The sequence below is a fragment of the Mchenga conophoros genome, linkage group LG23, assembly GCF_057382185.1.
Source record: "Mchenga conophoros isolate Kocher_MC1m ecotype Shallow Benthic linkage group LG23, M_conophoros_male_GT1.1, whole genome shotgun sequence".
NCBI classification, from domain to species: Eukaryota; Metazoa; Chordata; class Actinopteri; order Cichliformes; family Cichlidae; genus Mchenga; species Mchenga conophoros.
The window spans coordinates 32,700,950-32,725,122 of NC_140547.1; the positions used below are offsets into that span (position 1 = coordinate 32,700,950).

The following is a 24,173-nucleotide window of genomic DNA, read 5'->3' on the forward strand; positions in this document are numbered from 1 at the left end:
AACTATGCGTTCCAGGCTTACGACAGCAGGAGCCGCCCCAGCCTGTCAAACGGACACGCAGTAACAGCAGACGGGAACTTGGTTATCTTTGAGACCGCTCTGTAAGCTCAGGGAGGCACTGAATTGCTGCTGCTCCTCCAGAAGATCCCTGGGCTGTAAAGCCCCTCCAGTCTCTGGTGAAAGCGCTGATCCGCTGCTGGTGGCGTAAGACGGGGTGGACGTGACCTGCACAGCATTGATTTGCTGGGCCTGATGTGGCCACACAGTGCAGCTGTTTCCTCAGACTGACTGCCCAGAAATCAGGGCTATGAGAACTGTTGATGTAGAGCACTACCTATTTATCTCTCACGTGTTAAATTGCTGCTCAGCATTCTGGTGCCTTGCACAAATAGCTTTTAAATGGCTACATAATCCTTAAAATCCCAAGTGCTTTAATTTACTGATGGAAGTAAATCACTTGTAGATCAAAGTGATATTATTGTTCAGGATTAGTAACGACCAAATTCTTACTCTGCAGAGATCTCTCTGTATTTTTTTCACATTTATCTCTTTAACTACATGTTTTAAAGACTTGGAAAAAAAGCGTCACAAGATTTCAGTGTTAAATATTTTGTTCCTTGTGTTGTTTAAATGCTGACTGAAGCATTTCTAGGGAGGAAAGTGAAATAGCAGTGTGAGCTGTCTGCTGAATGTTTAAGTTATTTCAACTTTGTACGCTTGTTTTGTCAAATATTACATAAAAGGCCCACACATCTCACATGGTAACATTTGTCTTGGTGTATTGTGTAGTTTTTGCTTTTTGGCAAATATTGCTACTAAGATATAATACTGAAATCAAATCTTTGGTCAAGTCAAGAAGACAAGGACTGTTACAAATTACATGAACTTTATGAAAATTCGTGTACAAAAAGTATAACGGTGGGGAATTCAAGGTCAAATTCTGAAGCTTACAGATCTTACAGAGTAGCTTGTTCACATGTGACAATGTAACCATAATTTATGATTTCAACATAACTTAAAAACAGACACAGATCAAATAAGATCAAAGCATAAAAAACATCAAACGCCCCAGTCGTTGCACACAGTTGGAGGCAGGAGGAGCTCGCGGTGCTCAGAGGTTGCTGCAAGAGTTCAGCTGATTCCAGTGTTTCACTCCACGTCACAGTTTAACTTCTCTGTTTGGGTGTGAGAGAGACTTGTTGGAAGTAAACCTCACCTGGTTGTAGCAGCCACAGAAAAGTCTAAATTATTTTGCTCAGGCTGCTGTCATAAGCTGGAAAGCATGGAAACTGTGTGGATGCAGATTTTTCAGCCATGTTTAAGGGGACTCTTTTTCACCTCACCTTCCTGCTGACTCCAGCAGAGCCGCTGCCTCAGCCTGGCCCATCTCTTGCACCATCTTGTAGAGAGCACCCTCCTTGTTTTGCAGTAGAGTGAAAGGACAGTCCAGCTCCTGGATGGTGCCACTGTCCAGCACCTTAGGCCAAGAGAAAACATACGGTGGTGTAACAGTTAACACAGGAACATTTTTTGCATATCTGTGTACTCTAACAGTATGAATTTATTAAAAAGCTACAGTCGGAATAGCTGAGTCACCAGTATACGGTCGCTGTCTATGATGGTGTTGAGGCGATGAGCGATGGTGAGCACAGTGCAGTCTCTGAACTTTTCCCGAATGGTTTTCTGGATCAGCTCATCTGTCCTGCAGTAACAACAAGAAAAACACTTTGAGAATCATGTGGGAAAAGTGTGTTGAGAAAGCTCCTGGATGTCTAGGAGCTCTCTGTACTGGTAATGTATCTGGAGGACCTTGGGTCAACGTTGGCCGTGGCTTCATCGATGATGAGGATGCGGTTCTTCCTCAGGACTGCTCTGGCCAGGCACAGCAGCTGCCTCTGGCCCATGCTGAAGTTGGAGCCTGACTCAGCCAGGACAGTCTCCAGCTTCCCAGGCAGCTCCTCCACCACAGACTTCATCTGTACCTGCAGTGAACATGGAGAGGAGAAACCTGTAGCTGGTCTGTGGGCAGTAACGACAAATCTGGGTGTGCTAATTAAATACTAGCCTCTTCCAGAGCTTTCCACAGGTCTTCATCAGTGTGCTGGTTGAAAGGGTCCAAGTTCTTCCTCACACTGTCAGTAAAGAGAACTGGGTCCTGGGGAGCAGAGGGGAGAGAAGTCAGGGAGAAAAATCAGTAGACTCTGCTACGTCATTAATTCTATGTACCGGATATGGATTTGGAAACGACACGCAGTATCGTATGACTTTGAAAATCTGTGTTTTGAGTTTAATTTACTGAAAATAAATGATATAGCAGTTTCAATTAATAGAAGAATAACAGAAATGGATAGCATTATTGTAACAGTGAGATTGTAACTACGTATTTCTTCAGGCAGTTGAAGTGTCATCTGATGTTGTACCTGAGGAATGATGGACATCTTCTGGCGCAGGTCATGTAGGCCAATCTCAGAGGTCACAATACCGTCGATGTAGATCTTTCCCTGGGGCTCTGCCAGGCGAAACAGAGCCGAGACCAGAGAGCTTTTCCCCGCTCCTGTTCTACCCACAATACCAACCTGACCCACAGGACACAAAACATCAACAGCTGATCATCACTCAGACCCCAACCAGCTGTTCTCCACAAACCGATGTGTCACCTTCTCTTTGGGTTGAAACGTGGCGTTGATGTCTTTGAGGACCGGTGGTCCATCCTTGCTATAAAAGAAGTTCACTCGATCAAAGGTTATCATTCCTTGGCTCGGCCAATCAGGGGGAGGACGCTTCTGAGTTTCTAAGGGTGCTTCACTCTTTAGCTCAGTGTACTCCACCACCCTCTCCACTGATGTCATCTGAAAAGCCAAGAGGTCTTTTTCAATTATGCTTTTTGTAGCCTATGTTAACGTTCATTCATAGGCATCAGGATGTTTTTATATTTTTTAAACCCCAAAACCGAAAATTCCAACTTTCCTACAAAGGGCTTTATAATTTGTACAGCATACTTTACTGTAAGTGCAGAAGTCAAGTGTCCAAAGTTTTTGTACAAATGAGGTATGATCAAAATTTGAGAGGATTAAGGGAAATGGAAACTTTGCTCCATGTAACTGTCCATTAAGTACATTTATCTTCACCCACCAACATCATTTTCATCAACATCATTCATTCAAAAAAAACTGGAAATACAAAATGTCATCACTCAGTTCTTACCATGTTCTCCACCTCTGCACTTTGTCTCACTGTCCACTGGAAATTTCCTATCAGTGTTACAGCATAGGTCAGCACAAGGCCCACCTCTCCAGCCTCCAGGCCTAATGGATCCAAAACATGATCAGAAATCAGAGGCTAGTTCAGGACTTTCTTCTGCATTAACTCACTGTGTGTGGTTAGGGTATTTAGCAAACTAAATGCAGTTAAATTAAACATTTAATTGTGTTTAGTTTGCTAAATACCCCAAGCCCACTAAGGGGCTGGTTGGTTTAAAAGTTGTGGAACTGTTTGGTTTTTCTTTCCTTTATTTCTAATAGTTTAAGTAAAGGTTTTAATAAACGTCCATTTATGGCAAATCTTATTAATCTACATTATATATTCTTGACCTGTTGCACAGATTCAATTCAATTCACATCAATTTGATTTATATAGCACCAAATCACAGCAACAATTGCCTCAAAGCACTTTATATTGTAAGGTAAAGACCCTACAATAATACAGAGGAAAACCCCAACAATTATGTGACCCCCCACGAGCAAATCCTTTGGCGACAGTGAGAAGGAAAAACTCCGTTTTTATAGGAAGAAACCTCTGGCAAAACCAGGTCAGGAAGAGGCAGCCATCTGCCATGACTGACTGTGGGTGCAGGGAATAAGACGGGACAAAGACACACCCTGGAACAGAGCCAGAGATGAACAATAACTAATGAATAAATGCTGAGTGGTGTATACGCACATAAAGAGTGAAGAAAAAGACTCATCATGGGAAGCCCCCAGCAGCCTAGAGCTATTGCAACATGACTAAGGGAAAATTCAGGGTCAACTCATCCATCCCTAAATATATGCTTTATAAAAAAAAAAAGTCTTAAAAGTAGAGTTTGTCTGTCTCCTGAATCAGGGCTCTAGAGTGCGACCAATTTGGTCGCAAATGCGACCAAAATTTTCAGTGGTGCCACTAAAAAAAAAAATAAAAAATTGGTTGCACCTGTGCAACCAACTGTTCGGGTAGCAAAAAAAAAAAAAAAAAAAAAAAAAAAAAAAAAATCTGCAACCTTCCCTGTGGTCAACAACAGACACACATTTTGCCCTATTGTGGACTAAACCAATCAGAGATAGTAAGGGGCGGGACCTCTCTGATTGGCCGTGGTCCAGTTGAAAGTGCAGGTGGAAGTGGGAGGTGAGTAGCTTGAATAAAGCGATATCAATTCATTAAATCCTGAATCGACTTTTAAATATAACTGTGTTTTGCCAGAAACGCCAGATTCTCAGATTAAAGCTCACAAAACCATTTCAACAACAACCAAACAGCAAATGAGAGCAGGTACAGGGATTCCACACAAAGACGTAAACACAGAGGACCGACGCATCAGAATCAACTTTGTCTTTCTCGGCTTTCTCACCCGACGGCCCGTAGACGGACACTCTGTCGGAGCTTAGCGGTTCTGATGTGTCCGGTCCGCACTGTGTTTACGTCTTTTTGCGCTGATTCTGAGCTGCAGGTTTTGTCTCTCTCCAACCAAAATTCACCGAGCAAGCAGCAAAAGAAGCAGCAAACTGCGCTTCACATTTGATCAATGTCGTCATGAATTTTGCTGTTTTGCTTCCACGACTATTTAAAAAAAAAAAAAAAAAAAAAAAAAAAAAAAAAAAAAAAAAAAATCACACTTCATGCACAGCTAGCTCTCTCTCTCTATCTCTCTCTGTACTTCAAGAACAGTTTCCCGTCTCCAATCTCTGTTTTCTGTATTATTCATTCACTTATTGCCCACCAGTCTACCGTTGTTTACAGCGCTGTGGCTGCTGTCTTTTTCTTTTCTTTTTTTCACTTAAATGACCTCGGACAAGAAAGCCTATTTTTTCTGTTGTTCAATACTGAAGAAATTTAAACTTTATATGCAGAACATTGTAGAATATTTTTAAGGTTATCTGCTATAAAAAGCCAGACCAGGAAAATCTGTGTTTTATTCTCAGTTACTTTCAAACAAAGGCCTCTGCTGTGATGTTCACAATTCTGATGAAGTCAGTACTGATAAATGATCAGAATTATAATATTTCTGACTGTCTGAGGCTAGAAGTTGAATCGAATCGGGACTTTGAAAACCGGAATCGAATGGATTATAGAAATCAGTGATGATACCCAGCCCTAGTGAGCAGCCTAGGCACGACAGACGTGGATGTAGCTGTAATAGGAAAAGAACTATTGCTAACTTTTCCTGTTAAGTTAAGGCCTGATCCTTCTGAAATTCATAGCCAGTGCTCTGACACGGTGTCATCAATCTTTGAATGCTGAAAAAGCACAGTGTATCCAGAAAAACACATTATATTATATTATATAAATTATTATAAAATTTGTGTGCGCCCAACTTTTGTGCCGGTACGCCTAACTTTTTAAAGTTAGGAGTACGCCCATGGCAAAAAGTTAGTCTAGAGCCCTGTCCTGAATACAAACTCCACAAAAGAGGGGCCTGAATACTGAAGGCTCGGCCCCCCATTCTACTTTTAAATACTCTAGGAACCACAAACAAGCTTGCAGTCTGAGAGCGAAGTGCTCTAATGGGTTGATAGGGTACTATTAGGTCTTTAAGATGAGATGGGGCCTGATTATTCCAGACCTTGTATGTTAAATTCGATTCCGGATTTAACAGGGATGCAATGAGGAAAAACCAGTGTCGGTGAAATGTGCTCTCTTGGTCTGGTCCCTGTCAGTATCTTTGCTGCAGCATTGCGGACCATCTCAAGGCTTTTTAGGACGTTTTTAGGAGATCCTGATAATAAGGAATTGTAGTCCAGCCTAGAAGTAAGTTTTTCAGCATCACTTAAACGGAATGTTTTTAATTTGAACCAGATTCCGCAAATGGAAGTCCAACACGTTTGTTTACCATATATGCACTGAATGATATATCCTGGTCAAAAATGACTCCAAAATTCCTCAGTGTTACTGGAGGGTTAGATTTTTATAGGTGAGTACAATAACCTCAGTTTTATCTGAATTTAGAAGCAGAAAAGTAGACGTTATCCAAGTCTTTGTCTTTAAGACATTCCTGTATTTTAACAAATTGGTGTGTGTTATCTGGCTTAATAGATATATAAAGCTGGGTGTCATCTGCATAGAAGTGAAAATGTATGCTATGTCTTCTGATGATACTGCCTAAGGGAAGCATGTATAATATAAACAGAATTGGTCCTAGCACCGAACCCTGTGGAACTCCATAACTAACCTTAGTGTGTGAAGAGGACTCTCCATTTACATGTACAAATTAGAGTCTGATAGATTGATATTCAAAACATTGTACAGTACCTTTAATACCTACAGCATACATAATCGCTGTAATAAAATAAATCAAGGATTTTTTCCTTCCCACTGTCGCCAAGTGCTTGCTCTAAGAGGGTCCTCTGATGGTTGGGGTTTTCTTTGTATCGTTACAGACTCTTTACCTTACAATATAAGGCACCTGTTGTGAGACAGTTTGTCTGCATGGTGCTTTAGTTCCTCACCATGTCTGAGTAAGACGCAGCCAAATGCTGTGAGAGTGATGAATATGGAGCAAATGCTGTCAAGGCGTAGTGCAAACCAGCGGGAGGTCATCAGGAACAAAAACCACGCCTCTGCAACGAGACGAAAAAATGCATTTCATTATAAAGAAGATGACCAGGTTAATCTTTTGAGCAGGTTCACTTTACAAGACATTTCATGAGACCCAAATATCTCACACATGTAATTTATTATAAAGCGATTTGTACAATATAAAGCACCTTGAGGTGACTGTTGTCATATAAATAAAACTGAATTAAAGTCTTCCAGGCTTCTTCGCTATCATTATTCCACTATCATTACTGATTTACAACATTTTTAACTTTTTTTCAGCTGGAGACGCATAGCTTATCTTCCCAAGGCCTCTTAGGAGAGATAGTTGAGCAAATGATCAACTTTGAATTGACCTGTGATAACCTTTCTTAAGAGGGAAAATGCCTTTACAAATATGCTCCCAGAAGGTATTCATTGACAGACTGAGAGCAAATTATCCAGAATTCCAGTTCTACTTGGAACTATGAGTAGTTTTCTTTATCGCTTGAAATTCCTTTAAAATCAGCTAGAAAATCTCAGTTTTAACCATCCATAAAGAGTTCATAAAGAGTAAACCTGAATGCAGGTCCTGATGGGCATCAAATGCCTTCTTTAACCTCTCCTCAGCCTTGAGGGCTCTGATGGTGGAAAGACCCTGAAGAGACAAGGACAGGTGGGAGAAGACTGGACTCCGCGCTGTAGGAAAAGATTAGCTGTGAGAAACTGTTAAACAGCCAGCGTCATTGAACCTACAGTTTAAAATGATGAGTTTATGATAGGATCGTAATAAAAATAAGCGCACTTGTTGACTCGAGACGTTTGACATCACGTGAGGTACGGAGGTAAAAGCTTCTCAAGTACAGAAAGATTATTAGGAGAGGAACAACAGGGATGAGGATGAGAGGGATGACTGAGGCTGCCACCGTGATAACGCCAGCATTCTGTAAAAACAACTAAAACAACATCGCATAATCAGAAATACTCAAATTACTGAAGGATCCTTTTAAGTGAGTCTTGTGTGTATATAGCACATATAGTAGTCTTCACTTGATAGAAGTCCACAAAAGTGATAGGTAGCATGGAGTCCATTTGGCTGACATCTTTGGAAAATCTGTTGAGTATTCGACCTGAAACAAGGGGAAAGGAACAGAAACATTATATAAAGAGAAGACTATAAATCATTCAGTCAGTAAAAGCAAAGATATGTCAGCCCTGCACCCAGCACCATTATCATGTTAAGGATGTAGGCAAGTGTAATTTTTGTCCTTTTTCTTAGTGTGTACTGTATGCTCTAGTGGGCTAATGCTAGCAAGACGCTAACATTGAAGCTACCTGGACAATCCAAAATCAGTGGGTGATATCACTACGTCCATCTTTATGCTGTCTATGTTCTGAACATGAAGCTTTACACCATACAAATCAATGCTTTCACCATTCATTGAAACGTTGCCTCATGACAAGCACCTCGGTGAAAGTGGGGAGGAAAATCCCCATTCCTCCCTGAGCCTGGTTTTACCAGGAATCTCTTCCTGTTAAAAGAGAGTTTTTCCCTCCCAAAGCACCTTTATGTGGCTGTTCTAACTTGGAGTGCCAAGTATGAATAAAACTGGATTGAACTGAACTTAATACACCTTTTTTTAGAGGTTTAAGGCCAATGTCATCTTGGAGAACTCAGACAACACTGGAATATGTCAGGGATGTGTTTTGACTCCAGTTCTCTTCCTGGTAGAAATAGACTGGGTTATTTGTAAAACTATAGGCAAAACTCCCAATCGGTCAAAGGCATAAGGCAGGATATACCCTGATGTAATTCAACGCTTTTCTTAAATTTAAAATAAATTCTGTGTAGGCCTCACCTATGGGGTTGACATCAAAGAAGGTAACCGGGGTGTGGAGAACAGCACTAAACATGCTGTTGTGCAGAGTCTGAGCTGATCTCACCAGCCCGTGAAATATCACCAAACTCCTGGCAAAACCAAAGACCACAGCTGCTGCTGTCAAACCTAAAAGTAAACACAGCAGGACTATATTAGATATTAGACCTGAAGACTCTAACAAGAACTATAGGTATTACTATAACTATAGGCTTACCTGAATAAATACCGAGGTAAAAAGTGAGATCAAACTTTCGAAATGAGCTAGTAACATCCATTCCACTGTCCACGCTAACAGCAGTGGCTGTGCTGTTAGAAAACTCCTCCCCTGCCCTGTCAGATGACAAGACAATTCAATCAGGTACACACGAAATGATAACTGATCTAATTTCATTTAAAAAACTGTCAAATGAACAGTATAAAGTTAAGCTATTGCATACTGTATTTGCCATTAAAAATATCCACATTGGTAAAGTTCTTACCAATATACCAGCCACCAGTCCTGCAGGATATATGCAACCTGTTGAAACGGACCTCTCTTTAGATCAATTTTTGAAACACAGCATGAGGAAACCAAGTTGCATGAAATGTGTGGGAGGGTGGGAAGGTTAAGTCAGGTTAGAGCAGGGGTAGGCAATCTCAGTCCACGAGGGCCGGTGTCCCTGCAGGTTTGAGATGTGTCCTCAAACCAACACAGCTGATTTAAATGGCTAAATTAGCTTCTCAACATGTCCTGAAGTTCTCCAGAGGCCTGGTAACGAAATAATCATGTGATTCAGGTGATTACCCAAGGTGAGATCTAAAACCTGCAGGGACACCGACCCTCGTGGACTGAGATTGCCCACCCCTGGGTTAGAGTCACTGTGACATTTCCACATGATTGTACAGTGAGGGATTTAATACTGATAACAGTTAATACAGACAGGTAACACCTGGAGACAGAAAGAGTGCAGGAAGGGTGTTGAAGGGTCGGGGCTTACCTCAGCTATTATGCTGAGCAGTATTATGACCATTAACACCAAAGTGTTACAGCCTGCTGTGAAGTACTTAAGGTAAACATGGCCGCTAACATTTCCTTCAGCTCGAGTTTCTTCTGTAATAGTTTGAGCAACTTCAACCTGCAAAACAATAAAACAAGTTTAGTGATAATAGACTTGCAGGTCTATTTTAACCCAAACTATTCATTTCTACCTCTGTCCATCCTTGTAATTAGGTGACTACAAAATGCTGCCATTTATGTGGGGACTCTTAATCTAATCTTTTGGAAATATACCTACATGAAGCTGATCAGTGCAGCTGCTGTCTGGTAGCAGGAGGCTGCTGGAAGAACAGTGTGACCCATGTGAGCAAATCGTCCACTGGCTGCGTAAAGACAATTTGTCTGGGTCAACCGAACATGACCCAACTGAATGTGCCTCCACATCACTTCTCAGCAGGGACACAATATCCAGGCCAGAGGTCTGCAGCTCACTGTAGGTTCCCTGGACCATGACATGACCCTGGAGAAACAAATAATGAAAATGAGCAACAATGTGTTTTTCAGTACTTAATAACAAAAAAGTCAAAAAGGCTCATCTGAAGGAACGCCTTCCTTCGGAGAAAATCATTTCTATGAATTTGGAAAATTGGAAAACCACCATTAAAAATCAGTTGTGAAGCTCCTTCTACAAAATGCAGAACCTGTGAGTAAAGGGGAACACATTAAAAAGGGGATCAAGGAGATTTAATTGGAACTGTACACAAAGCCGCGTTGCCTGTTTATCCCTGACACTTTTCAGCTCGTCACCTAAGCTAACCTAAACCTAAACCTCCCAACATCACTCTACATAATGCTGGATCTCTTTCCTCCAGCTGAAGCGTTTTTTGACAAACTGAATTAGATTTTTCATCTGAATGAATATGTTTCCTTAACTTCTGTAACTGAGTAGTTTTGTATTAACACATCTGGTCCAGAGACTTTGTGTTGTAAGTTAAAAAATTAATAACAATTTGGAAACGGAAATCTCACCTGACGACTGGAGATCAACGTGTGCTGGAGCTCACTCTCAGAGATTACACACCTCAGAGTAACAAACTATAACTGGTGAATGCAAACATGTTTATCCCCTGCCTACTTAAACCAGCATAAAGGGGGACAAACCTCCTTGAGGACCAGGATCTGGTCAGCCGTCCTCAGATGCTGGAGCTGGTGTGTGATGAGGATACGACACTTGTTCTTCAGCAGGCCACAGATACACCTGATTTTGATAAATAAGAGGGGGTTTCTGCACGTTTGTGACTGTTGCTTTGAAATAGTTCCATATAAATAAAACTGAACTGAATGGAATTAAAACAGTTCACATGAACTTCAATCATGCAGTGTGTACTGTCGAGCATGAGCACGATTCTCGACACCATTATTAATCAGGGTATACAGATAATTAGCACCGAACTCTTTATTACTCACTGCTCAAAAAGATGTTTTCCAACTTCTGCATCCACAGCACTTAAAGGGTCATCCAGGAGGTAGATGTCTGCATCCTGATATACAGCCCTGAAAACAAGGACACACAGTGGGGGAATCTTATTTGTCAGGAAAAAGACTGAACTTTCACATAAACTATAGCAAATGTAACAGCACAAGTGTGTGCATGCAGGGTAAAAATACATGCACCCCAACATCTAGCTACTTGTTGCCTCTAGTTTAGGTTCCTTAGAAACTCAGACTAACATTTGAATGCGTCACGGTGATACAATACGTGTAAGTTTTCTTCTAGGTAGCGTTCTTACTACATGATGTCCATGTACCTTGCCAGGTTGACACGAGCTTTCTGTCCCCCACTGAGTGTGGCCCCTCTGTCCCCGATCAGTGTCAGATCTCCATCTGGGAACAGCTGCAGGTCCTGAATTTGAAACAATGGAGGCGTAACTTGCCTACAATCATCAAGGGCATGAATGTCATGATAATTTTGAGTTTTTAATGATTTATTTGAACTGTTCTTTTTCCAGAATGAAACGATTGTACAGAAAAAAGGCCCTGCTCCAAAGTCAACACCTTCAAGCTTGATTGAAATTTGCCGTTCCCCCACATGGACAAACAAATAGCTTCTGATAAAATGTTTTATGGTCAGACAAGAGAAAGACTGAGATGTTAGACCACAATATATTTAGAGGAACAAAGGTGAGGCTTTCAAAGGCAGCTCTCCCAGGATGGCCAGCTCCATACCAGGAAACTAACCAATTTAAACAAACTGCCAAGAAGAGTGGTCAAAATATCTAGACAGAATCCACCAGAAGATCATTGATGGCCTCCAAAAGTGTCTGTTTGAAGAGCAACTTGCAAAGTGATATTGAACTAAATACAGCTAAATGAACACCAATAAATTGGTGAGTATATATTTGAGGTTGTTTGTATATTTTTGATCCATAGATTAGAAAAAATCCCAAATAAAAGCTTAAACTTGTTTTAAAGTTATTGAAGATGTGTGCTGTACAATCATTCCACTATAGAAAAAGAACAGTTAAATAACCATGACATTCATGCCTGGGATGAGTGCATGCAAACTTCTGACCACAGCTGTACTTCAAATGAGACATAAAAGAAAAGCACAACTAATACTGCTTTAATTTCAAGAAAAGATGTGACGTCCCAAAGTCAAATTTCAGAATTTGATCCTAAACTATAGCAAACAATGCAATTAATCAATATGATTATAATTGACTTTTGAAGGCTGCTGGCTTTTATCAAGGTCATCTGATCATATTGTTGGAGCTAATCAGCATTTTCTATAGGTAGGAACCCACCTTGTAAGATTTTACACCAGAGGGTAAAGAGCGGTTCGCCTTGAGCTGCTGGCCTAACATGAACTGGTTAACTTGCAGCATTATATCTCACCTTCTTCAGAGCACAGGCTCTGAGGACCCTCTCATACTTTTTAGGATTCAGTTGTTTCCCGAACAGGATGTTGCTGCGGATGGTTCCAGGGAACACCCAGGGTTGCTGGGCTGCATAGCTTATTTGACCTATGACCTTTAATGTGCCTGTGTCATAAGGCAGCTCTCCCAGGATGGCACTGAGCAGAGATGACTGAAGAAAACACAGATGTTATGAACATGTGACCCTGAAAACACAATTTTGATACTCAATGTTCTGACCTAAAGGCTAAATGGTAAGTCAGTTGCGGACCTTTCCGGCCCCCACTGGTCCGATCACAGTGAAAAGCTGGTGTGACTCTGCTGTGATGGAAACATTGTGCAGAGATGGTGCATCCAAACTCTAAAAAAAAGAAGAAGAATGTATTAATTAATGCACAAATTTTGAATTTAAAATTATGCAAGATGACTCATTATCAATATGAGTTTTAAACTTTAACATTTACCTTATCCCAGTAGCAGGTCAGTGCCTCAATTTCAATAGCGTTCTCCATTTTTCCCTCCAAAGGCAGTGCGAGATTTTTTCTTTCAAGCTCTTCCAGGACGAGAAAATTCTTGAAAGATATTTAATGGACACACGTGCTTTGAAACATAAACTAAATTACCACAGTTCTCTTGCTTTACCTATCCACAAATTTAGAAACAACTACATTTAAGATTAAAAAGAGTTCTGATGTCACCACCAATCTTTTATCCATTTTTTTGCAGGACAGTTACAATATCTGCAATCAATCTGGACATCACTTTAGGATCTATTTGACAGATGGATTCTCCATGATGGAAAACATCATGAATTTCAATTCTATTTTAGTTCAACAGCACCAAACAAGCATCACAACAACAGTTGCCTCAACATGCTTTATATTGTAACCTAAAGAGACAATACAACAATGCAGAGAAAGTCCCAACAATCAGATTACTCAGATGAGCAAGCACATGGTGAGAGTGGGAAGGAAAAAATCCATTTTAACAGGAAGAAACCTCCATCAGAACCAGGCTCAGGGAAGACCGTAACATTAAGTCAACACGATTTTTGTTATGTAAAGTTCTCTGAACTTTTTAGACAATAGAAAAGTAGTAAATCGGTCATTATGGTACTAATGACAGATATCAGCTACGGTTTTGTTACTTGTATTCCAATTTATGAAAGAACAGAATTACCTTAATCCTGCGAATGCTCACAACAGTCTCTGACAATTTCTCAATGGCCAGAGGAAAGAACAGGGTCACTGTGAGCTTAATTGTACCATACAGGGATGCAGTGACAAACACACTGCTGGCAGTGATGGTGTTGCCCAGGAGGGCGTAGACAGTGAAGGTGACAAACACTGTCATCTTGCTGCTGGCAAAGAATGAAGCCATGTTGAGTCCTCGCAGGTAGGAGCTTTTTAATATCTGATGAATTTCTTTCCTAGGAGTAAAGAAGAACATAGGGAGGCTTAATATGTAAAATCAGAAGACTTTATTTAGAGTGTCACACCACTGTCAAAAAAAAGAATGCTCAAATGACTACAACTGAAATACTTACGTCTAAATAATTATTTTCTTCATCAGACCATGAAGAGTGCAAAGACATACTAACATACAAGACCTTGAACTATCAGGCCTCATCTTATCTTAAATATCACCCCAATAGAGCACTTTGCTCTCAGACTGCAGGCTTACTTGTGGTTCCTTGGTTATTGTAGTAGATAGAGCGACTTCAGCTTTCAGGGCCCTTTTCTGTTGAACCAGCCCCCAGTTTGGATTTCAAGATTAGCATTAAAGTTTTGCTTTTTGATAAAGTTCATAGTTATGGCTGGATCAGGTGACCCTGGCCCTGAAACCTACCTAATTTATGCTTGTGTTTCTTCTTCACTAACCTCTTTTCACCCTCTGTTTATACACCACTCTAGAGTTAATCATTAGTTATTATTAATCTCTGGTTCTCTTCCACACCATGTCTTTATCCTGTCTTCCTCCCCTAACCCCCAACCAATTGCACCAGATGGCTGCCCCTCCCTGAACCTGGTTCTCCCAGAGCTTCCTTCCTGTGTTTTTCCTTCCCACAGTTTTCATGTCTTTATCACATATTTTCTGTGCATTTTTTGTATTTTGTGGTCTTATATTTATTAGCCTACAAAGATTGAGTTAACAAGGTTTATCACGTATAATATGTGATTCTTGATATATTTACAGTGATGCTTCTTGTTTTGTTTTTTTTATTTCCTCTCACACAGGTGGTTGTTATTGTCTTTTTAAGTTTGTATTTAAGCTTCCCAGTTTGAATGTTAGACCCTCGTGAAGTTTCTCTAGTCGATACACGTAGGTCAAGTTTATCCTCGCTGTGCTTCTACAAATTGCATTAAACTTTTTTTTAATCTGGCAGTACAGTGGTTCTGAGTTTTCTGCTTTTTTGCCAGGAAGTGGTACAGTAGGCAACGTAAAATCACCGAACAGGGTCACTGGATGGTAAATGGACTGATTCTTATATAACCCTTTTTTACTCTCGAAAAAAATGAAAAATAATGTACATTTCAAATTATACAAAAAGGTATTTTTCAGGGAACACAAAATGGGTTAACAATTTAAAGCTGTTGTGCAGCAATGGAGGTTGATCAGGTCTTGAAAGCTGGTGCTACTAATTCTTACAGGTGTTCCAGCTTTTCTGGATTACTTACAACCCCCTCTGCCTGCATGAAAGCAGTGTTGGAACACACTGTGGTACCATGCCCTCGTGAGCATCAGCTGAACAGCACTGTACTGCAAAAAGTCGTTTGTGGTGAGAAAAAGGTTTCTGAGAGTTAACAGCTTCCGTGATCGGTGGCTAACAGGGCAACAGCTTTAAACACAGCTTAATAATGGTCATAGTAAGTCTCAGTTTCAACTGTGAAGAGAAGACTTCGAGCTGCAGGTTTGACAGGACAAGCTGCAGGAAGAAAGCCATCGCTAAGACGTCAGAATAAGACAAAGAGGCTTGCCTGGGTCATGAAACATCGCCACTGCACTACTGAAGACTGGAAGAAGGTATTATAGAGCAATGAATCAAAATTTGAAATCACCGGTTCATCACGCAGGATCTTCGTACGCGAAAGGATGGCTCTACAGTGTGTGGCATCAACTGTCAAACATGGAGGAGGAAGTGTGATGGTCTGGGGCTGTTTTGCTGGATTCCAGCTCGGTGACTTGTACAGAGTGAGAGGCACCCTGAACCAAAATGGCTAACACAGCATTCTGCAGCGCCATGCAATACCCTCTAGTTGGTCAGGGTTTCATCCTATTGCAACATAATGACCCAAAACAAAAGTCCGAGCTATGCCAGAACTACCTCAGGAACAAAGAACAAGATGGTAAGCTGGAAAACATGGAGTGGTCTCCAGTCTCCAGACTTAAACCCCATCGAGCTGGTTTGGGATGAACTGGACAGAAGAGTGAAAGCAGAGCAACCTAAAAGTGCCACACATTTATGGGAACCTCTGCAACCGATATGGGAAGAACTTTCTGAAGAATATTTGATCTCTGTTGTAGAAAGAATGCCACGGGTGTGTTCAGCTGCCAAAGGTGGAATTATAGAATACATTTTGGTCTATAAATTGATTCCATGATAATTGTTTTACTTGAATTGCTTATTTGTACTATGCTTTCACTTCAGAGTGCAATGCAACATTAAACTGCATAACTTTCAATTATAAAATGGAAAAATTGGGGTGTTCTAAAACCTTTGACCGGTAGTGTACGTGTATCGAGTCTGTCAGTACTTGCCTGACTACATTGTGCCAAGTGTAAAATTTGGTGGAGCGGTGAGATCTGGAGTTGTTTTTCAGGAGTTGGGCTCATCTTAGTTCCAGTGAAACTAACTCTTGATGCATAACAAGACATTTTGGACAATTTCATGCTCCCAACCTTGTGGGAACAGTTTGAGGACGGCCTCTTCCTGTTCCAACATCATTGTGCAACAGTGCAGAAAACAACATCCAAATAAACATGTATCAATGAGTCTAATGTGAAATAACTTGACTGGCTTGCACAGAGTCCTGACTTAAACCTGACAGAACATCTTTGGGAATAATTAGAGCGGAGGCTGTGAGCCAGACTTTCTCATCCAATATCAGTGTCTGACCTCACTTCTGGAAAAATGGTTAAAAATTCCCATAAATATACTCCTAAATCATAATAAACCTTATGGATTAACAATGGGATGTCACTCAATTTCATATGCGTGTGAAGGCAAACGAGCAAGAACTTTTGGCAATATATCTTGGTGTTGCATGTATCTCATGCAACACCAAGATCATGTGTTAGTTTGCTTGACCAAAGGCTCAGTCCAGCATAGCGTCAACATATCGTTTGGTAATGATGGAATGCTAATACTGGGAATACATTTAGCTTGACTCAGCAGAAAATGACAGTTAATTATAGATTTGACCTTACTTTAGAACATTAGCAAAACAGCTTTAAAAAAAATTGTTTGTCGAAAGCTTTGGTACGGCCTCTAAGGACATTCAGTGCGGGGCCTCTCACAAGAATGTAATGATTCAGCATCTGCAGAGGCCCCGAAGCCTGAGGCCTTGCGCTTGACGGAAAGAACGTAACGTTCTTTGTTTTGTGTTTTGATCAAGATGAAGGGTTTTGTCTCTTCTCTACAAATCATTAAAAAAAAAAAACAACTTAAAATCCATTTAAAATATAAAAATAGACAAACCATTTCACCATAAATCAACCCTGTGTTAGAATCCAAATGTACACATTACTTCATATTTACTACATATTTAGTAGTTTTGTAACTGTGGATATCTTAAGAAGTCTTTATTATCAAAGACTCATTGAGACTTGAAGGTTGACTGTAAAACATTTTTCTTCCTGAAACTGTAACCCTGAATTAATCATGACTACAATGCAACCCAAGTTTTCACACAGAAAAATAATGTTGAGCTGTTGTATAATCCACACCAAAAGTTCAAGCTTCACCGACTTCCTCACTCTCTGTCTGTACATGGCCAATATTAAAATACTGGCTTCTGTAAAGCAAACCTCTTTATACCATATCACCCCAATAGAGACTTCTGACTTACACGTGGTAAGTATTTAAAATCAGAATGAAGAAGGCAGAGCCTCCCATTCAATGCTGGTCACTAGTAGTGACAAATTTCCTCTGTGGTTATTCTAAGTACATTTAAGCTGAAGAAGGATGTAAAGTTTAGAAGGCTACAATGGATTACTGCTTGATGTCACAAGGACTGATTTTGAGTGGGTTTCTTTCAAAGAATCTCAGAAGGTGTTGATGGGAACAATAAGTGACAGTTAACATATAAAGTGCAGAGCAAACATAAAGGATTATCATTAACCAGACATCAATGCTGAGAAAGTTGAGGATTAATGAATTAATACAAATCTAAGCTGTTCTTTAAGAGCAGTACATCAAAGCAATAAGGAATTCTCCTTGTTGTTAATTCTGATTAATTCTTCTTGTAGCTAATCCATATGAACTCCCATGGGCCCTAAGAGGTTACCAGAAAAAACTGTGATTGCAGTGATTTAAAGAAATTGATGAGCTCTGCAGAGATAAGAAAATCCAATACAGATCATGCTATTAATGAAATCTCTTTACATTTTCCCAGACATGCCTAACTTTATATGCTCAAGCTCTTTGTTCTTGTTGATGAGGAGACTCATAAGCACACATAAAACATTAGGCACACCAAAGGATGTTTTCAACTGTATACTCTAACTAAAAAAATATAGGAAAAATCATGCTGGATATCAATGCTGACTACACTATGGACTGTGTATTGTGTAAGGAATGAAAGGATGTCAGATTGTTTCATCGAAATGAAAATTATCAACCTATAGAGCTGAAAAATATATATTTTGTTGAAATATCACTGCAGCAGCTCAAAATGGTACTTAGCAGTTTGTATTATTCCCATAAGTTTAACTGACTTGATGCTATAATCTCATCAAAAAGTGTTCCTTTGATTTTTACATGTATAGGACCAGTTCTCCGCTGTTCCAGAAGAGCACAGTGGTTCAACATGGATCTCCGCCTCCAGACAAACCACACATTATGTGAACCCTACATTCCTCATTCGTTTGGCAAATGAGAAAAGTTTCTGGGCTGATGGAGCAAGCCTGATCTGTGGTATGATCTTTCTTTATGCCCCTGAAGTTTATCGGTCCTGTTCACTATTTTAAAAGACAGCTAAAGACATGTCTGATATTTTCAGTTCATTTCATTTCCACATGTGTCGAAGCATTAATCATATTGGTCGTTCCAAATCATAAAACTGCAGGATGACGAGTCAGTTTATTAAAATATTTATTTTGACAGTTTTTGATTCACTGTTTATACTCATAATTATTATGGGAGCACATTATAAGAAGAAGAAATTCCTCTAAAAAATTAGCTGATTCTTCATAAAACCTGTAGTTCTTACCTTCTGACTTCAGTCACCAGAGCTGAGAACGGTTTCTCCCAGGCATACATCTTGATTATCCTGATACCAGACACCACTTCGTTCATGATACGGATTCTGTTGTCAGTAAGGACTGCTGTTTTGCTCCTGCAAATATAAGCACCATTTACACTGTGTCCATTAGAGGCTAAAAAAACCATCTAATCAAAATTGTATAAAAACAGGCAGACAATGCGCATAATAAAAGAACGTTATCGTCAGAAACAATAATGTCCAGCTTCTGTATTCTTCGTCCATACCTGAAGATGCCAAAGAGTTTTCCAAACCAGGTTTGTATCGGCATCATGAGTGCGATGGCTGCTACACCTGCCAGGCACGAGGCACCGATCTCATACCAAAGGAAAACAATGATCACCACTGCTTGGAGAGGTCCCACCCACAGGTAGTGCAGATTAAGTGTAATCTATAGAGAGCATGATTGTTGACGTGCAGAAAACATGCTGGACAACTTGTCCAAACCTTACAATTTTTTACAAATCTGTGTGAAGATCTTGATGTTAAGGGCACAACTTGGTTTAAAAATGTCATCAAATACAATTAAATAATCTCATCATGTGTTTGAGTACATGATTCTCTTACCTCATCGAAACGATTAACATCATTTGAAAGGAGGTTCACTATTTGCCCAGTGGTTGTTTGTCCCATGGATTTAGCACTGAGTCTGAGAGCCTGATGAGAGGAATTTTACTTAACTGCTCAAAAAACAATTTTCACAACACCGACAAGTATAGATGGATCCATCGGAGCATATTTCTGACAGAGATAAGCTGACAACTCTTCATTTGTACAGATTTTTCACTGACCTTCCTGTAGATCATGTGACACATAGCCACTCTAATCCTCATGCCTGTTCTTAGGACATGATAGTAGTAGAGATGTTGGAGGATAGTCATTCCAAGCGTGGAGATGGACATCGCAGCAGCGTAAACATACGCCATGCCAAGACTTCTCTGATCATCGGGGTCACCATTCTCAAAGAAAAGGATTATCTTCCCCAGAAGAAGTGGCTGGATCACTTTGATTGTCTCCTTTATGACAAAGACAATGAATGCAAGCTTACATTCATCCTTTCCCAGACTTTAGGAAATGGGTTCAAATGGCTGCTAGATATTTGAGCCAATTTTTGTTACAAGAAAGGTCTCTGAGTACATTAGCATGCTTATTATTTCATTACAAATAACTCATCTGACACCTCCACATGACCAGTCGACATACCAGGAAAAAAACAAATATCCCAGCCATTGCATAGGACCTTCCATAGCACTTTATAAGGACTCTGGTGAGTTTTGGCTTCAGGAGTTCCTTTGTAGCATGTCTAACTTCACGGTCCCAAAATCTGCAAGATAAACATGGAGATTATTAGATTAGGCTAACCTATGAGGTAACTGTGAAAGGTACAACTTCTCTGGTACAAACAGAAGTACACACTATAAGTTGAAGTTAAGCAAACAACATTTTATGTCAATCTAGACACAACATTGATCTTTAGACCAATCTAGAACAACAAATGGCAATGTAACTATTTAGGATATAGTCACACCAACATTTTAAAAAAAATCATTAGCAAATAAACCTTCCAAATGAGAACCATACGGCCGCACAGTGGCAACATACTCATTTGTTACAAGAAGTATCAGGTTAATGGAATGGCAAACAGCAATTCAATGATCCACCAGTGACACTGCCACTTACATCTTCATCAAATGAATGGCACAGAGAGCTGGTTAGCATTTCTGACTGAGAGAGCTGGGAACATTTACACGTGTGGCAAAAAAGAAGCTACTTCTTTAACAATTTTATAACAATTACTATTAAAAACTATTAAAACTAAGTTAAAAATAAAAGCAAAATTTAAGTGTGGACTTCCTACCATCACCAACTGCTTGCTCAAAGGGGGTCACTGACTTGTTAAGGTTTTCTCTGTAGTATTATGGGGTCTTACCTTACAATACAAGGTGCTTTAAGTTGGCTGTTGTTGTGATAAAATGGAACTGAATTATTTAAAAGTAATGAGCTTTATTACAGCTCTTTCTGTTGAACTTTTAGTGTTATTTTTAGTGACAGAATGCCTGTTGGGAGCATCGGCATGTTTCAGGGAGGCCTAAGGTTGGGTTTGGCCTGTTGTGAAAGGAGTTAATACATCAAACAGGAATAAGTAGATTGACCTGTCAGAATAACACATCAGGTGTGACTCACACTACGGCAGCACTCCCTGGCAATTCGAAGAAACACACAGCTACTGAACAAGCATGCAGTCTCTCCTGGCAAAGCACCAACAGCTACCTGCTTGTCTACAGATCATATTTGTACAATTCACCAGGGGAAATGAACCCCTGAAGAGGTGAATACAAACAGAAATATCATCAATAGATGGCAGACTCCAGAAAAATATTTTGGGGTATTATTCTACTGTGGTAGACTGGCCAGAAATGACTTTTTTTGCATCATAAATAGATAACAACGCTTCTTCTTCTGGACTGCTTAAAAGACCAGTTCATAAATAGTACTAAAAGTGATCAAGAGCTCAAAAACCTCTGGTGCTAGGCCAACCATCCAGCTACATGTAAAGGAAGTGACAACAAAACCATAGGGTCTTAACCCATAACTTTCCTGGGTAGAAGAATTTTTTAATGTTATTCAAGGCAATATTTGACTAAATCACATGTTGTGAAATGGGTTATTTGGGTAGTATGCATAACCACATTACTCATTGACTCAAAAATAAATCTCTTCTCAAACTGGTCATAGAAAATTGTAAGGACCTATGTCTGAGCCATCATCTTCTCAGTCTCTCAGATTTGACTTTTGTTAGTGATCCAATAATGCAACACAGCAGTGTAGTACCTCTGTAGCTCCTCTCCCAGGGCTTCAGACTGATCCTCTTTAAGGATGCTATACATATCATTTTCCTCAAGTCTTCGCTTTTGGCCAAGCTGCAGCAAAGGGGTTAACCAGCTGAAATAGAAAGACAGAAAGTATTCATGGCGCTTCACCTGTCCCTCATTTTTCCATATTTCGGCCTTATTCCAAAAGAAGGATTCGATTCATTTTCCACCTCAGAATTCTACACACGATACCCCACGATAAAAAGCAAAAAAAGTTTGCTCGGCTTTTTGTACTTATGATATTTTACTGATGTCTGGGTTTTAAAAAATTAGCTTTACAGATCAACTTGGCTTAAATCACACACATTAGCATGCCCGTCAAAGTCCGCCTTCCCTGGACACACACACTCACACACACACCATCCCATATCCACCACGTTTTTCAAAAAAATACTAACAATAAAAAAACACCCAACTTTAACTTTAAGAGAATAAAAAAACAGTATAATGGGACAGTTCATCTTAATTTAACTCTGTGTTTTTCTGGCAGTAAAAGCACCTGTTAATAAGCACCTGTTTGCATAGCCTGGTGTCTCAGTGTATGACATTCAGTGTATGTCAGGTTAGCAGAGGGGAAAAGCAGACGTATCAGAAACAACATAGCAAAGTTTTCTGCTTCTCCCAGTTTAATAATTCTCTGGTCATGTGTAGTGAAGCCTCCCTTGGTATCTAGAAAGAAGTGCACTTTGAACATTCTGAAGGTGAGTTATTACTCAGTTACTCAATGCTTTCAATATAGACATCAAAAGACCAACCACATATCTATGTAGTATTTGTTTGTGTGGTACTCATACTATGTATTAAGCCAGTTTAAACCATGAGGGCTACATTAAAGCCTACAATTGCTTTTCCCATTCATGAGTTATGGTTGAAAAACTCAAACAAGTCCAGAGCTACCTGACTCAACTCTGCTGTTCAAAATCTATTCCACAAATAAATGCACAGAAATAATACACACAGCGAAAAGCTGCACATACTTTCTGTGGATTTAGTATTTTTTATGACCTAATAAAATAACCCAGGAGTTTTTTGTTTTGTTTTGTTTTTTCAGTGTATGGAAGTGATTCTACCCACTTTGAATTAAAGTAATCAGTCTCAGTTTCCACTATTATGGTCTGAAGCATGTAAACACCGGCTTTTGAATAAATTCTGAAGTATTTCTTGCTTGCCTCATGTGGTCCGTGGGGCACAGCATTGCTGGGATGGGCTAATCCTATTGATTTTTCAATGCGTGATCAAGTTATGAGAAACTATTTTTTTCAATTAAAAATGCATCCTGGCACAGATTAAATCCCCTTGTAAACGGGTTCATAGTTCTAGTTAACTCAGAAAAACCACAATTAAAACGATATACAAACATGTATGCATGAAATCAGCAGTTTGTTGTTCTTAACTGATTACCTCACCGCTCGGTCAGAGTTAGATCACGCCGTGAAATCACACTTACCACAAAAAAACTCTTGAAAAAAAGCTGGCAGTTGCCAGCGGGTTGTGCCTGCCGCCCGTGCTTGTCACCTCCATGGTCATACTGGGGATAGCTCAGCCGGGCGCATCTCTGCACGCTGTACGCTCCACTTCATTCGGTCCGTGTAGTAAGTGGAAGTTATGTAAAGCTCAACCAATAACTGTTCAGGCTGGAATTTAGCCGTTTAAGTTATTTAATACGGTGGCCCCTAGAGACAAAGCACGTACAAACTCCAAAACACATGCAAACTCCAAAACACTTGCAAACTCCAAAACACATGCAAACTCCAAAACACTTGCAAACTCCAAAACACTTGCAAACTCCAAAACACATGCAAACTCCAAAACACATGCAAACTCCAAAACACTTGCAAACTCCAAAACACTTGCAAACTCCAAAACACTTGCAAACTCCAAAACACTTGCAAACTCCAAAACACTTGCAAACTCCAAAACACTTGCAAACTCCAAAACACATGCAAACTCCAAAACACTTGCAAACTCCAAAACACTTGCAAACTCCAAAACACATGCAAACTCCAAAACACATGCAAACTCCAAAACACATGCAAACTCCAAAACACTTGCAAACTCCAAAACACTTGTAAACCCCAAAACACATGCAAATTCCAAAACACAACGGAAGTGCTCCAGGACGCTAGGGGCAGTGTTGAGCTTTTGTTACCTAGTAACTACACAAGCCAGGAAGTACCAATGACCGGATTTTGGGCTGTATCCCAGGGTCAGGGTCTGCAGCCTTAAAGGCCGCATTTTAAGGCCGATTACGTCACAGCGACACGACGAAGGCTGTCCCAATT

General features: G+C 40.0%; 2 protein-coding genes across 2 annotated transcripts in view; one reads left to right on the forward strand and one right to left on the reverse strand.

Moving 5' to 3' along the window:
• LOC146547653 (ATP-binding cassette sub-family C member 4-like) overlaps nt 1-784 on the forward strand; it is a 60,290-nt gene extending 59,506 nt beyond the window's left edge. The window contains exon 31 of the mRNA XM_085263653.1: nt 16-784. Coding sequence (XP_085119779.1) covers nt 16-105 — 90 coding nt within the window. The 3' untranslated portion in view covers nt 106-784. The remainder of the gene's footprint in view (nt 1-15) is intronic.
• Nucleotides 732-23,483, reverse strand: LOC146547654 (ATP-binding cassette sub-family C member 4-like). The gene is made up of 31 exons (XM_085263658.1): nt 23,339-23,483; nt 21,851-21,961; nt 20,222-20,342; nt 19,810-20,034; nt 19,586-19,675; nt 19,246-19,409; nt 18,968-19,093; nt 13,716-13,965; nt 13,001-13,108; nt 12,808-12,897; nt 12,517-12,708; nt 11,430-11,524; nt 11,089-11,175; nt 10,783-10,879; nt 9,920-10,141; nt 9,623-9,760; nt 9,125-9,162; nt 8,860-8,975; nt 8,625-8,771; nt 7,816-7,895; nt 7,571-7,721; nt 7,345-7,464; nt 6,699-6,809; nt 3,205-3,305; nt 2,658-2,849; nt 2,421-2,576; nt 2,066-2,155; nt 1,810-1,982; nt 1,597-1,702; nt 1,344-1,477; nt 732-1,175 (listed from the first exon to the last, which is right to left on the reverse strand). Exons 1-31 carry the CDS (start codon nt 23,416-23,418, stop codon nt 1,160-1,162), a joined length of 3,927 nt encoding a protein of 1,308 aa, XP_085119784.1. The 5' UTR covers nt 23,419-23,483; the 3' UTR covers nt 732-1,159.
• Between the last annotated feature and the right edge of the window lie 690 nt (nt 23,484-24,173).

Coding starts and splice junctions, on each gene's coding strand:
- LOC146547654 (XM_085263658.1), bottom strand. CDS start 23,418: ATGACCATGGAGGTGACAAGCACGGGCGGCAGGCACAACCCGCTGGCA. Junction 19,410..19,585: donor ATGTTAATCGTTTCGATGAG/GTAAGAGAATCA, acceptor TGCTCTCTATAG/ATTACACTTAATCTGCACTA. Junction 1,478..1,596: donor TAGACAGCGACCGTATACTG/GTGACTCAGCTA, acceptor TCTTGGCCTAAG/GTGCTGGACAGTGGCACCAT.